Source organism: Rattus norvegicus, chromosome X (genome assembly GCF_021556685.1).
Source record: "Rattus norvegicus strain SHRSP/BbbUtx chromosome X, alternate assembly SHRSP_T2T, whole genome shotgun sequence".
In the NCBI taxonomy this organism is placed as follows: Eukaryota; Metazoa; Chordata; class Mammalia; order Rodentia; family Muridae; genus Rattus; species Rattus norvegicus.
In genome coordinates this window covers 21,238,656-21,254,399 of record NC_141554.1, presented here as the reverse complement: position 1 = coordinate 21,254,399, position 15,744 = coordinate 21,238,656, and the positions used below count along the sequence as shown (strand labels likewise).

General features: G+C 44.7%; 1 protein-coding gene across 1 annotated transcript; it reads left to right on the top strand.

The window, feature by feature from the left end:
• Positions 1-657: 657 nt before the first annotated feature.
• Gpkow (G patch domain and KOW motifs) lies at positions 658-15,391 on the top strand. Its single transcript, NM_001109381.2, is given in 11 exon segments — positions 658-922; positions 2,038-2,195; positions 2,299-2,423; positions 5,472-5,581; positions 6,848-7,061; positions 9,915-10,047; positions 10,680-10,818; positions 11,012-11,135; positions 11,227-11,296; positions 12,640-12,725; positions 12,815-15,391. Coding segments are annotated over 11 exon segments (1,464 nt in total). The 5' UTR covers positions 658-752; the 3' UTR covers positions 12,950-15,391.
• The last annotated feature ends 353 nt before the right edge of the window (positions 15,392-15,744 follow it).

Sequence of the window (15,744 nt, the reverse complement as noted above, 5' to 3'; positions counted from 1 at the left end):
CAGTTGTGCTGCTCTGGCTGGGGGAAAAAAGCAACTGAGTCAGGCAAAGAGGCTTCAACCCAGAAGGTCCTGGCTCTTCATGCCAAAAACCAGAAGACACTGCCTCATCCAAAAGCTCAAAAGGGTTAGAAAAGTGCAACATAGAGATTATGTGTAACAAAGGCACTTTACAAGAAAGCATAAGAAACTGGGGAATGGGAGAGAAAAAAAGAAATTAAAGGAATACAGATTAATGGTACAGTGCTTCCCTAGACGAGGCCCTAAGTTAAATTATTAGCACTGCAAACTGAACCACATCCCAGGTACAATCCTGGTTTTTCACCTTATTGACACTTTCTACATCAGTAAGATTCACATTGTGGAAAAGCACATTAAATTATGTGCTTGTCAAATACAAGATTTATTTATTTTGTTTTGTATATATAAATATTTTGCCTGTATGTACATCGTGTGCGTACATGTCGGAAGAGGGTAGAACTGAATTCCTAACGGTTTAATACCCAGGAATAACCTAATCAATCTTCCACCGCGACTACACCACTAAGAACTACATTTCCCGGAATGCTTAGTACGGCACCTTACTATGACGTTTAAAGAGTTCCCAAGCTCTAATTCCTGTTTCCCACGGCTTCAAGGCACCTGTTCTTGAGGCGTTGCATTCTGGGATAGATTCTGGCGTTCCTGGGCGGCCCTTAAGGTACTAGAGTTAAACTTCCCAGCAGGCAGAGCGCTCGCCTGGGACTCGAGCCAAGATGGCGGGCCGTGAGAGTCCGCCACCGGCTGCCGCGTCCACAGCTCCGATTTCTTTCGGTTTCACTCGCACATCTGTCCGGAGGCGACTGGCAGACCTCGGAGACAGCGAAGGACAGGCCCCAGAGAAGAAAGATTTCTTGGCGACTGTGGAAGGGAGGGAGCTGCAGAGGTGAAACGCCGGGTCTTTTCACGTCTTAGAAATCGGTGAAATGGGCTTAAGCGGGAGGGCAGAGTAAGGTGAAACGCCGGGTCTTTTCACGTTTTAGAAATCGGTGAAATGGGCTTAAGCGGGAGGGCAGAGTAAGAGAAATTTATGCTGGTGACAGTGGCCTGGAAAGCCTGAAACAGCTTCGGGAAATTTATGGAGGTAACCAGGAGTGGCGGCAAATGCCTGTAAGTCAAGACCTGGGAGGCTGGCGCAGGAGGATCAAGAATTGAACGCCAACCTGGGCAATTTGAGAGCCTATATTAAAAAAAAAAACAAAGAAATTACTAAAATAAGGGCAAGAAGAGGGAGGTTTGTTATGTGGATGAAATGGGGCTTGAGAATCAGAGGTATAAATTCCTCAGAGAAAAAGTCGTGTGCCTTTTAAGAAAGGGAAAGGAGGGAGAATGACAGGATTCTTCCTGTCTCAACTGAAATGGTGGGTGCTTCTCCGATTTGAAGAATGAGGCAAAGTCAAGTTTGGGGAGGCCATCATCAGTATAATTAAGAAAGGAAGATCCTAGAGGCCTAAGTGGGGGACTTCTAAACGGCAGTTTATGGGCCTGGAACTAAGAAGCTAGACTAAAGGTGGTGAGTTGTAGGTCATTATGCTTTAAGGCCTAAGAATGATTTGCACAAGACACATTTAAAGCTGGGACCCCGGAGAGAAATGATACATTTGTATTGGTTGTATTTCCAGCACTAGGAAGTTGTACCAGGTTGACTGAGAGTTTATAAGACCAGCATGGGATGCATCGTGAGATGTCTCAAAAAAGATGAGTGGACCTTTAATAGTAACCTGTGGAACATGGTCCATAGGGCTAGGCATTGATATTTATTTTGTTTGTTTGTTTCTTTCTGGCCATTGTTTATTTTCTTTGTTTCTTGATATTTTTACTTTATTTAGAGGGGGTGTCAAGACAGGGTCTCTCCATGTAGACCAGGCTGGCCTTGAACTCAGGGATCCTCCTGCTTCTGCCTCCTGAGTGCTGCTGGGATTAAAGGCATGCATTACCACTACCCGGCTGATATTTCTACTTTCTAATATGTCTACAACCCTTTTTCTCTATCCACATCAGTGTGAACCCTCCAGAAGCTCCAAAGGAGCTGGTTATCCCATTGATCCAGAATGGCTCTCGCAGGCAACTGCTGTCCAAGAACCCTAAGCCCTCAGAAACAAGCACCGTGTTGACGTCAGATGGTGTGTTGTCCCAGGCTGTGAAGGAACTCATTGAGGGTGAGTGAAAACCTTCCTCTTTGCTCTGCCCTAGTGCAGATAGAAGGGGAAGAAGTTGGAAGGATAGGGTATGGCCTCATTGATCCCTCCCATTCTTCCTTAGAATCCAAGAAGTCTCTGGAGGAGAGGGAGAATGCAGGTGTTGACCCCACGCTCACTATCCCCATGATCCAGAAAGGATGTACTCCCATTGGGGAAGGAACAGACAGCGAACCTCAGGCTGAGACAGTGAGCTGTCCCTTTGCCTCCCTCCTACACTATTCCTTCTACCCTGTCTGCCTAGTCTCCTTGCACATAGCAGGGAAAGTGTGTGTGCATGTCCCAAAGCCCTGCCAATTAGCCTTTCCTCCTTCCACCCTTATTAGAAGCATTAACAAAACAGAAAGCAGGGTGTTTAAAAATGTACGTGAATGCTGGGATTATCTGAATGAGGTAGACAACAAAGTGGACAGGAAATACAAATGCCATGAGGGTGTACACTGTTTGGAACCACATTTGTCTGTTTCCTCTTTCTTTTTTCTTTGTTCTGATTTTAGCCTGCAGTGTTTGAGGAGCACTAAGGAAACCTATTACTGGATTGGAATGAATGGGGAGGGAGTGGGCAGTAGATGAAGGCAGAGGGGGCCAGATTAGAAAGGGCATTCTGACCCACAGAGCAGACTTTTGTCTTTTACTATGAGTGGAGTGAGAGCTAAGGGGAAGTCTTGAGCAGACAGGGTTAGAACAGGGTCCCCTTTGTCTGCCCTGACCAAAAATGACTAGGAAGTGAAGGTAGGGCAGGAAGGGAGTAGACTAATCCAGAATAGAGGTCGTAAGGATACACACACATAGAAGTGACTGGAGTGAGAACTGGAAGGGTAGTTAACATTTAGTGAGAGAAGAATGATCAGACTGGGGACTCCGAATGGCAGCAACAACCCAAGAAACCCACCCTTGTGGGAAATCAGTTCTGAGGCATCTTGCAGTGTGCCGAGTAATGATAAAGGAATGAAGAAATGACAACAGATGAGATGGAAAATGTGTTTGTAGAAATAAAGTTTGAGCTCAGCTTCTTAATGTTTTAGCTTTTTTTTTTTTTTTCTTTTTTCTTTTCGACATAGGGTTTCTTTGTGTAACAGAGCTCCTCTGGCTGTCCTGAACTCACTTATGTAGACCAGGCTGGCCTCGAAGTCACAGAGATCCACCTCACTCTGCCTTCTGAATGCTGTAATTAAATGGGCCTGGCTAGCGTTTTAGCTTTTATTCATAAAATGTTTGTGATACACCCTCTCTTTCAGCTAGTCTCAGTCTTCTGATGTGCTTGGCTTTCTTCTTTTTGAGACAGTTCTATGTAGTCTAAACTGGCCTTGAATTCACTCTGTTGCCAAAAATGACCTTAAACTTCTGGTCTTCATGCCTACAACCCTGTCAGGTCTGCCCCGCCTTTTTTGAGACAGAATCTTGCCGTATCCGTGACTGTCCTGAATTTCTCTGTAGATGAGGCTGGCCTCAAACTCACAGAGATCTGCCTACTTCTGCCTCCCAAGCCCTTCCCTGGGCTAAAATACCTGTTACTGAGCTCTGCTTCTTGCTTGTACTTCACTTTATCCTGTTCCAGCCTTGACCTCAGTTCTCTAATTTCCATTTCCAAGCCTGCACACCCTGTCCATCTCAGGTGACCACAATTCTATCCATCCTTCCTCTCAGCTTAAAATCCTTGGAACCAGTCTTTGACTTCCCTTTTTATTTCATATCCTGCACATAGCCTATCAGTAGATCCTGAAGCCGATAGCTTCTTGTCATCCTCATTACTAGCATCCTGGGCAGAGGCAACATCTGGACTAAGTTTCTCATGGGTCTTTCTCGGGGCTTCCATGTGACTCTTGATCCCATGACTCTTGGCCAGCTCTCATTAATTTACCATTTCTACTTCCCCCTTTCCTGTTGATTTGCATGATTCTTATCCATACATGCAAACCTTACCACAGGTCTGTTTTGTATTTTGTGTGTGTGTGTGTGTGTGTGTGTGTGTGTGTGTGTGTGTTCTGCAACAGGGGTCTCACTGTGTAGCTCAGGCTGGCTTTGAGCTCACAGAGATAGATAAGCTGCTCCCACCTCCCAAGTATGGCCTTTATTTTTACTATTTGGAGCAGTCTTCTCATCTCCTCATCTGTTCTTCTATCTCTTATCATTGCTCTGATTAAATGTCATGTCAGTGGCTCTCCTCTCCCTTTGAATTCCCCTAACCAAGTATTTTTGGAGTTTGGTTTTGGTTTTGAGATTGGGGTTGGGGGGAGGGCAGTCCTAGCATGTTGCCCAAGCTGGTTTCAAATTCTTGGGTTTAAGCCAGACTCCTCTCTCACCTCATACATTGCTGGGACTACTGGACAGTGCCACTTTATTTTTAAATGTATCACCACTTGATATATCATGTTTTCAGAACTTGATTTATTATACGTCTTAACAACTAGAATATAAGTCCCAACAGAGGTTTTCCATTTTGTTAGTTCCTTATCCTCAGCACCTATATAAAATAGCACTTTCCACAGAATGGGTCCTTTAAAAATGTTTTGAAGGCATGTGTATTTTTATTTCACATGGATGACTTTGTGTGTGTGTGTGTGTGTGTGTGTGTGTGTGCGCGCGCGTGCGCGCCATGGTTTTTAACTGTTGACTTGTCTTTCCAACCTCTATAATAGGTTCTTGGTGCATATTTGTTGAAGCTGGGTGTGGTGGTCCATGTCATTAATACCAGCACTTAGGACACAGGGGCAGGCTGATCTCTGAGTTTAAAGCCAGCCTGGTCTGGTCAACTTAGAGAGTTCCAGGATAGCCAGGGCTGCATAGTGAGAGCCTGTCTCAAGCAAACAAACAATGGGGGAGAAGGGGCAGTAGAGCAATGGCTCAGAGTTAAGAGCACTTGCTCTTGTAGAGAGCCTGGGTTCAATCCTGACACCTATGTGGCTCACAACCATCCATACCTCTGGTTCCAGGGTATCCAATGCTCTCTTCTGACTTCCACTGAAACCAAGCACAACACATATCATGGACATACATAGATGTAAGCAAACCATTCAGACACATAGCATAAAATAACCCTAAAAAAGGTTTTATTGTTACTGAAAGACTTGGGGATGGAGGAGCACAGTGAGGAATGCTAAGAAATGAAAAGTGGCCTGCAGGCTGGCCAGCCAGGGCTGGAGAAAGTCATCCCGTGAGTGGTCAGCAGCAGATGAGCTGCAAACAGAGGGCCCATCCCAAGCCAAGCCTGACTCTGTTCTCCTGCCTGACCAACAGGTGCCGGAAGAAGCCGACTATGAGGCAGTGCCTGTGGAGGCCTATGGGCTGGCCATGTTGCGGGGCATGGGCTGGAAACCTGGCAAGGGCATCGGCAATACGTTCAGTCAGTGAGTTTGCTGGGAGGTATTGGGGAGGAAAATGGGTATAGACAAAAACCCTATAGTTACATTTCATTTAGAACCATCCAGATGGTTATCTCCCTCACCAGTTCAGTAGTCACCCACTACTGATCCAAACTGTGGTTTCCACAGACCATAGGTTCAAGCCTTGTTATTCCAAAAGAACAAACCAAAAAGCAAACGACCTCAGATTTGCCTTCAAAACACTAAGAAGATCTCTTTGTGGATCAGTTTCCTCATCTGAAAAATGCAAGTGGTACTGACCTCACAGGTTTGTTGCAAGAATTAAATGAATTAAATGAAGCACACATAATAGGGTTTAGTTGCTGGTAAGCGGAAACTAAACATCATTACTCTTATTTTATAGATTTATAATCCTTTTGTTGGGTTGGCGTGTAGCCCAGTGATACAGGGTTGCCTAGCATGTAAAAGGTCTTCTATCCCTAGAACTAAAAGCAAAATTCCTTTGCAGTTGTAAATCCCAATGAATTCCTAAGTAATTTGGTAAGCCAGATATGACTATGATCGACAGTGGACATTCTTTACTGTTCCCCTTGCTCTGTGTACATATTATATAATTGCTTCTGTACAGATACTAATATATTTGTTTATACAAACCTAACTTGGCACTTGTAGATAGTAGCAGTAAAAGTATATGGGACAAGTTAATTTACTTAAACTAAATGAAATTACTATGGGGGGGTGTGTGAAAGTGAAGCTCAATGTTACAATATGCTTATGCATTGAAACCCTGGATTTAACCGCTAACACCACACAAAAAAAGAAAAGTCGGTGTTTTTAATAGCTCAAAAAGTTCTTTTTTTTTTTTTTTTTTTGGAGCTGGGGACCGAACCCAGGGCCTTGTACTTCCTAGGCAAACGCTCTACCACTGAGCTAAATCCCCAACCCCTCTCAAAAAGTTCTTATGTGATATCAGAAAGCATGATTAAATATAGATGTGGGACTGGTGAGACCGCTGGGCAGGTAAACCTGATGACCTCAGAACTCAGGTGCCTGAAAGAGAATAGACCCTCCCACCCCCAAGCAGTCCTCCGATTTTCACATGTGTGTAGTGGTGCACAAGCATATGCAAGTAAGTCAAAAATTAAAGCAAGTATTTCTGAGGTGCGTTTGGATGCTGGAAGGGTTGCGTTGGAGGCCTGTACTCACAATCTTTTTTTTTTTTGGTTCTTTTTTTCGGAGCTGGGGACCGAACCCAGGGCCTTGCTGTACTCACAATCTTATTCTCTGCAGGGTAGTGAAGCCCCGAGTCAACTCTATAAGGCCAAAGGGCTTAGGGCTGGGTGCCAACCTGATGGAGACTCAGGCCTTGGCCTCCACTGGCTCTCACCACCCACCAAGACCAGATGGGGATCGTGAGAAGGATAAGGAAGGCCAACCTCAAGGGCTGATGCATGGAGGAGCTGTGGTGGTCCTTTCTGGCCCTTACCGGGGCCTCTATGGGAAGGTAAGAAACAACATGTCCCTGAAGCCATGTCACATAGCAGGGAAGATGAATTGGGGGGCTGCAGTGAGGAAAAATGGTGCCTAGGAAAAGGTGTCATGGGTACATGACTATAATCCTAACACTTCAGACACTGAGGCAGGGAGCTCACAGACTCAAGACCTGTATCGGTTACATAGTAAATTCAAAGGCAGGCTAACAATTACTAAAGTAAAATAATAATTTTAAAGGAATAGGGATCTAGCTCAGTAAGTAGGAAGAGGCACCTAACAGGGAAAAAAAACATAAGAAAGAAGCAGGCTATAGTGGAACATACCTATAATACCAGCACTCAGGAGACTGAGGCAAAGGAATTTCCCAGAGTTCAAGGCCAGCCTAGGAGACCCTCTCTCAAAAATAAATAAAAAAACCACAACCAATCAGAGTTGGGAAGCCCAGTCCCAAGGGATCCAGCTACAAAACACTCTGAACCTAGGGTTCAGAGAACATTGCAGAAGAGGGAACAGAAAGACTGTAAGAACAGTGAGGAGTTTGCTATGGTAGTGCTCTTAACTTCTATAGTCTAGGTCGGCAAATAACTCCAAACCTATTCTCATGTCAGTAACCCCAATTAAACTCAGTGGGACACTATAAAAATGACAGGGAAGGAGAGTGGCTGTGAGGGACGGGAGCAAATGTGAAAGCGCCAAACTCCATCACATGCACATGCCAGAACTAGTCAGAGTCGGGTAAAACATGTCCGCAAAGGAGGGCGACTTAATGAAAAGGTGTCCACTAGGGGTAAGGAAGAGAAGTTAGCTGGGGTCACAGATCAAAATATAATATATGCATATGTAAACAATATCAAATAAGTATCGCAAAACAAGAAGAGTATCTTCTTAGACACACCTGGCTCTAACCTGGTGAAGTTCAACAGGAAAAGGAGGCTAAATACCAAAGGATGTTTAATAAAGCCTCATCTTCCTAGGGAAGAGCACACCAATGGGTTGGTCAGTGCCGAACAGCCCTGAAAATGTACATACAGGTAGCAGTATATGGACTGAACAGGTGATATTTTGGAGTGTGTGTAGATGCATGGAGAAAGGGAGGAAGGGGAAGGGAGAAAAACAAGGGATGGACATGGTGGCATTCTTGAGAGATTGAAGCAGGATTCAGGGCTATCCTGAGCTTTGTAATGAGTTCAAAGCAGCCTCAGGTATTTAGCAAAACCCGTGTCCATAAAACAAGGGGCTGGGAGATAGCTCAGTAAAAAGGGTTTACTACGGGGCTGGGGATTTAGCTCAGTGGTAGAGCGCTTACCTAGGAAGCGCAAGGCCCTGGGTTCGGTCCCCAGCTCCGAAAAAAAGAACCAAAAAAAAAAAAAAAGGGTTTACTACACGAGCTTGAAGACCCCAGGAAGGTGTGGCCACTGCAAGGTCTTTTTGAGCCTCAGTTCTCAACGAGAAGGGAGAAAATGCCATATCCTACAATTTCCACAAAACTTAAGTATTAAAGCTGAAGCAAGCATGCAAACCCAGTATCTAAGAAACCAAACAGGAGAAGTGCAAGTTAAGGCCAGCCTGGGATGTATGATAAATACTAGTCTAGCCTGAACCCTATCTTGAAAAAAGTGAAAGCTGGGAGATGTCTTGGTGTGTAAAGTGACTGACTAGCATGCCAGCACGAGGACATGAGTTTGGATCCCCAGCACCCACATAAAAACCAAGCATGCACGGCATCTATAACCCAGAGCTGAGTAGAGATTCTAAGTGGGTCTCTAGGGTTCATTGGCCAGCCAGCATAGCTGAATCAGTGAGCTCGGGTTTACTATCTCAGAAGAAGATGGAGGCTGGAGAGTTGGCTTCGCGGTGAAGAGTATGTGCTGCTCTTCAGTGGGCCTACGTTCAACTTCCAGCACCCACTCTGCATGCAGCTCACAACTGTCCAGTCCCAGGAGATCCAACACCCTTTTCTGGACTCAGCAGACATCAGGCATGCACGTGACATGGTGTACAAACACATACATGCAGGCAAAAACATACTTGCACATAAATACCAATTTCAAAGAAGTAAGGTGGCTCACACCTTTAATCCCAGCACTTAAAAGGCAAAGACAGGGGCTGGAGAGATGGCTCAGTGGTTAAGAGCACCGACTGCTCTTCCCGAGGTCCTGAGTTCAAATCCCAGCAACCACATGGTGGCTCCCAACCATCTGTAATGAGATCTGATGCCCTCTTCTGGTGTGTCTGAAGACAGCTACAGTGTACTCAAATATATAATAAATAAAATATTTTTTAAAAAAAGGCAAAGACAGGCAGATCTCTACAACTTTGAGGACAGCCTTCTAGTTCTAGGCCAGCCAGGGCTATCTACATCTACATAGTTTTGTTTTTTAAGAAATTTTTTTTCTCTTTTAGGGTGAGGTTGAGGGTGAGGTTTACATAGTTTTTTTAAAAAAGGAAAAAGCATAGGTGATGTACATTTAAGGAATGTACCTGCTGTCAACATCTGTCCTCCACACACATGTACACACGGCACACAAACAGCAGGTATGTGCATGTGTACCACATATACACGCAAGTCTTCATTTTACGTTTTGCTAAGGGAGACACAGAGACATATACCTGGTCCCATTTCTCAGGAGTCATGGTTTGAGAGAAGAGCCAAAGGAACCATGCCTGGTCCTAATCACCAAAGGTCACGATGTACATTTGGGCATAATGGTGTGCACCTTGAATCACAGTACTCAAAGACTGATGGATCTCCCAAGTTATAGGCCAGCCCCGGCTACCTAGGTAAGGGCTTGATATTTTAGGCCTAACAGTAGTAGTCCATTTACCCTCTGCCTTCTCCTTCACTCCTTCCCTCACACCTTAGGTAGAAGGCCTAGATCCTGACAATGTACGAGCCATGGTTCGGCTGGCAGTAGGCAACCGCGTTGTGAATGTTAGTGAGTATTGCCTGCGGCCTGTTTCCCAGCAGGAGTTTGATAGCCACACGTCGAAGCCAGGTGAGAGTCTGAAAACTGGAGACTTAGAGAAGCATGGTGACAGGCAGGCTCTCAAGACCTGTAGGGAGAAGGGGCACTGTCTGACTTCCAGTCAGAGGTCAGGGATAAGAAGGGACAAGAGTAGTTTATTTACTTTTTGTTTGGTGGTGCTGGGATTAGAACCCAAAATCTTGACAGTGCTAATCAGGCTCTACGAAGGAGCCATACCCTCAGCCTAGTTTGTTTAGTTTAACTGAGAAGAACTTGATCTAATACTGTATATCTTCATCCTCTCTGAGCAGTAAGAAATGGATATGGAATTCAGTTTCTACATCAAGAAACTGGGTCCTCATGTATTTAGAGTGGCGGTCCCCTCTTTTGCTAAATATGAAACTAGAGTTAAGGTGTGAGCAAGGAGTGGTGAACAGAACAGTGATGGTTGTGGGAGGGGCAGCTTGGAGGTGCCTGCGGCTCTTCGTCCACTCTTGTGAACACCAGGCAGTTGACTCTGTTGTCTTTGTTATGGGCCAGGTAGTTGAGAGGGACTTCTTGAAGGAGGTGGATAGAGAACAGGTCCTTTGCCAGGAGGACAATGACCCTTGGAAGGAATACAGCGAGGCTTTCTTCTTGCTGTCCCTATACCCCTTGAACAGGCCATGTGAGCAAAACTTCCACAGAGCAGCAGCACAGAGCAACTGGAACAGCCTCATCGGTGAAGGCCCTACAGAATCAGGAAGACTCAAAGAGGAGGCAGAAGGATTCAGAGAAGAAGCGGAAACACTCTCCTGACCGGTAGGAGCTGGTCCACTGGGCTTGCATGGTATGGGTGGCTCAAGCAGTCAGGGAAAACTTCCGAGGCAAAGCAGGGCATAGAAGCAACTGGGAACAGCAGTAGGGGTGGGTTTTACGGCATGGCTTTTGAAGATAGGCTGGCTGCAACATGGGTGTGACAAAAAGGTAAGCTACATTCTGGCTTTCTCCACAGACGGGATGGACCTGTGCCCAAGACTGAGAAAGCGGCGCCTAGAAACAAGCACTGGTTACACAGGGACCTACGTGTGCGGTTCATTGACAAAGTGCACAAGGGTGGCCGCTATTATAACACCAAGGTATGATTTCCACAACTGGAGACCCCTTCCTCACCCAGGACTGGACCCTTTAACTTTCTAACATCTTACTTCTATCTCTTCATCTCTCTAGATGACAATTGAAGATGTCCTGAGCCCAGGTACTTGTGTGTGTCGGACGGATGAAGGCCGAGTTCTAGAAGGTAAGTCTGAGCAGTACCTGGGATGTTCCTCTCTTAGAGAATGATAAAGAAATGGCCTATTTGAGGAGCTGGAGAGGTGGCTCAGTGGTTTAGAGCACTGGCTACTCTTCCAGAGGACTCAGGTTTAATTCCAAGTATCCACATGGCAGCTCATAACTTGTCTGAAACTCCAGTTTCAGAGGCTCTGTTCTGACATCTGTGAACAGCAGGCACACACACGGTGTTACAGACATAATAACATCAAGCAAAACACTCATGCACATAAAAGAAATGAATCTAAAAAAGCTTAAGGAAAGGGTGCATTCTAGTTCCTGGGAGGCAGGGCCAACCTGGGCTGCAATGTAAAATCCTATTTTATTTTTTTTCTTTTCTTTTTTTTCGGAGCTGGGGACCGAACCCAGGGCCTAGCAAGCACTCTACCGCTGAGCTAAATCCCCAACCCCCTATTTTATTTTTTTAAAGATTATTTATTCTGTATAAGTATGCTGTAGCTATCTTCAGACACACCAGAAGAGGGCATCAGATCCCATTACAGATGGTTGTGAGTCACCATGTGGTTGCTGGGAATTGAACTCAGGACCTCTGGAAGGGCAGTCAGTGCTCTTAACCGCTGAGCCATCTCTCTAGCCCCCAAGATCTTATTTGAAAAAGAAAAGAAATGGAGGTTGGAGAGATTGCTCAGTGGTTAAGAGCACAGAGGTCCTGAGTTCAACTCTCAGCAAGCACATGGTGGCTCACAACCATCTGTAATGGGATCTGATGCCCTCTCCTGGTGTGTCTGATGATAGCGAAGTATAACCACATACGTAAAATAAGTCTTTAAAAAGAAAAGAAATGGAGAAAGAGTGGGGGTAGTACAAAAAAGAAAAGAAGAATCTCGGGCCAAGAGCTACGAACCTGGGCAGGGTTGAGGTTTTGGCTAGGCCCAGCATCCTCTTCCAGAGCAGATACTTCCTAGAGAGGGATAACCTAAACCCTATGTATTTTCCAGTTTGTGCTGTGCTTTGCCCTGGACTTATCTGTATTTTGATGCTAATTCCACTGACCCAAGGACAGCTGCCTAGTCATATTTTTACAAGTTTGTCCCTGTCAAAACTATTGCCTTTACGGGAAGAAGTGTACTGAAACCCAGGACATAGTTTCTGTAGGAAAATGTTCGTGTGTGGTGGTTATTTCTATGAACTACTCCTTGGTTTTCTCACCTGTGAAATGGGTAGAGTGGGACTCCATCTATCAACAGTCTATAAGAGTAGCTTTAATAAATATTAGCAAAGGCCTCTCTGACAGGATCTGGCCAGCCTGGCCCTTGCTGTGGACTTCATTCCCCTCTTTCTCATCTGTAGGTGTGAAAGAAGGCATGCTGGAGACCCTGGTTCCCAGGGGAGAGGGCCACCGCGTGATGGTGGTACTGGGACCACATGCTGGAAAGGTAAGTCCTATGTCTGAAAATGAGAGTCTGGAGATCACATCAGTGAGGATCTGGGCTGACCTCGCTCACTCTGCCCCATCTGTCCTCAGGTGGGACTTCTTCTGCGTCGGGACAGAGCACAGAGTCACGCTATGGTCCAGCTTGGGAGAGAGAATCAGGTGGTGGAGCTCCACTATGATGCCATCTGCCAGTACATGGGCCCCGGTGACTCAGATGAAGACTGACACATGGACCATTGCCCGTCACTCAGGCTGTCACTACTTTTGTTACAATTTATAACATGCCAGAGGAAGATGGGAAATAATTGTTTGAGATGCAAAGATGGGGATGTGACTAGATAGAACAGGCTATTTACCAAAATTTAGAGCATAATAAAAACCATTTTCAATGGTGAAAGGTTGAAATCAAAACCAGTATGTGAACTGTAAATTTGGGTGGGAACTGAGATAACAGAAGTAGAAATACTTCGTTTCTTAACCTCATTTCCCTGCTGAAGGTGCAGGGCAAGTTAGATTACCCACTCAATACATAGCTCACCCTTGGAACTTAAGAACTATGAAGTCTATCCCCAAACACTATCGAATCTGCAATGCCACATCTCAGAACAACTTCCTGAGTTTGGGTCTTGAATGGCCTTCAAAGGCCCATATCTTTTTTTTATAAGATTTATTGTATGTTGCTGTTGTTGTTGTTGTTGTTGTTGTTGCTTTATGAGAGAGAGAGAGAGACTGTGAATATAAATGAATGCTTTCAGAGACCATGAGTGTTGAGTTCCCCTAGAGTCGAAGTTATAGGCAATTGCAAGCTGCCTAGCATGGGTGCTAGGAACCAAACTGAGGTCCTTTGGAAGCGCAGTAAGCACTCTTAACCACTGAGCTACCTCCCCAGCTCATATGCCACATGGTAAAGGATTTGTGCTCAAGACTGTACTACTAGCATATACTTTTGACCTTTGAAAAATAAAGGCCTGGGGGAGATTACTTAGGTCATGACTTAGAACCTCTAAAACTGATCCAAATAATACCTTTCCTCCTTATAATTTAATTACGGCTGGAAGTTTGTCAGAGGAAGGGGAAAGTAACTCTTATTCCCATTGACAACTCTAGTAGGAACATCTGTTTCATCCTTGATCCAGGGAAGACCTCCAGGATTGTCCCCGAGCTGATGATGCACTGAAGAGAAAGGGATACTTCTGCCCACGAATATGATGGGTTAGTTCCAGTTTCCAAAGGAGCTAGTCACTTTAGTCCAGAACACTGCTCAGGTTAAAGGTATTTCTGACTTATGCAGTTTCTCTGCTTACCCTAGGTACATTCTTAAAAAAGAAAAAAAGGGGGTTGGGGATTTAGGTCAGTGGTAGAGCGCTTGCCTAGCAAACACAAGGCCCTGGGTTCGGTCCCCAGCTCCGAAAAAAAAAAAAGGTTATTGTTGAGAATCCTGAACCTTTTTCCTGTTCAATGGTTAGAGAAGAAAAGTCAGAGACTTAGACACAATTGTTTCTAAATCATCTCTAAATCATATACATACAGATGGATGATACTTGACTTAGATCTGGGCCACAGGTAAAAAGTTACCTAACTTGTCAGACTGTGGCACACACTAAAAACACTGAAAAGAATCGAAACACTGCAGAACAGGATGGTACTGGTAAATGTGGCTATTGCTGGAGCTCAGTATTGGTACATTTGCCTAGCATATGTAAATCCCTGGGTTCCACATTAGGGGGCGGGGGAGGAAATTGCTGTCTCTGTTGAACAAGGCAAACTGAACTCTCTGGTCAAAATGAACAGACAGAAAGATGTGAGTCACACCGAGTGCAGTGGCCCATGTCAGGAATCTAGCACTTGAGAAGCTGAGACAGGAAAGTCTGAGCTTCACTGCCCTTTCATCAAAACCTAAAAGGAAATGTGCTAAGTGTAGTAGCACACACCTTTGATCCTAGCACTCAGGAGACAGAAGTAGGCAGACCTCCATAAGTGCAAAGCCAGCCTGGTTTACACAAGCTCCGGTCCAGCCAGAACTCATTGGAAGAACCTGTCTCAAAGAAGAAATAGGAATGTGTGGCTTTTTTCCTTCCTCTTGTCCCTTTTATGTCTCTCTCTTACCTAATTGCTACATCTAAGACTTTGATACTGTATCACATAAGATAGGGGAGAGTGGACATCTTGTTACTGATTTCAGAGAAAATGCTCAGTGTGTCTATATATAATATAATGTTGGCTATAGATTTATTGTATATAGCCATTATTATTTTGACATATTTCCATGTATTCCAACAGTTTCCAGAGCTTTTATCACAAAAATATGTTGAACTTTGTAAATGGGTTTTCAGCATTCACTGAACTAATTCATGCTTTTCTGTTCGTGAGTTTGTTTATATGCTGTATTCCATTTGCTGATTTATGTAAGTTGAAACACCTTTGCCTTTTGGGAATGATGCGTACTTGGTCATAATGTGTAATCTTCCTAATATATTCCTAGATTCAGTTTGTAAGCATTTTGTTAGGAATTTTTTTAACGTAACATTTTTATTGACTCTGCAGGAATTTCACATTATGCACCCTGATCACACTTCCCAGTCCTTCCATGTCGTCCCCCACCCTACTTTGTGACCTCCCCACCAAAACAAGTTAAAATAAAAAAATAATAACTAAAAATTAGAAAATAAAACTAAATCTCACTTGTGTTATCTCTATACTCACTGGAGCATGGTCAAACTCTCAGTGGCCTGCCTCCTAAGTACAACTGAGTCCTTTCCATCTAGGCTATTACTTTTGGGGAGTTGGAATAGGGGTTGCCACAGAAGCCTTCCATGTCCTTTTGTCTTAGCTGTGCATCTGCAGTCATCAATATCACAGCAAAAGTAGCCTCCCTGCTCTTCACAGCAAAAGGTCAGATGATGGGCCTTCAGTTTCTGACAGTAGCACAGACCATGAACATGGCTCCTGGCTGCAGTAGGACCACAGATCCAGCCAGACAAGGCCCATCCAGCAACAAGGACACCAACATGGCCTTGGGT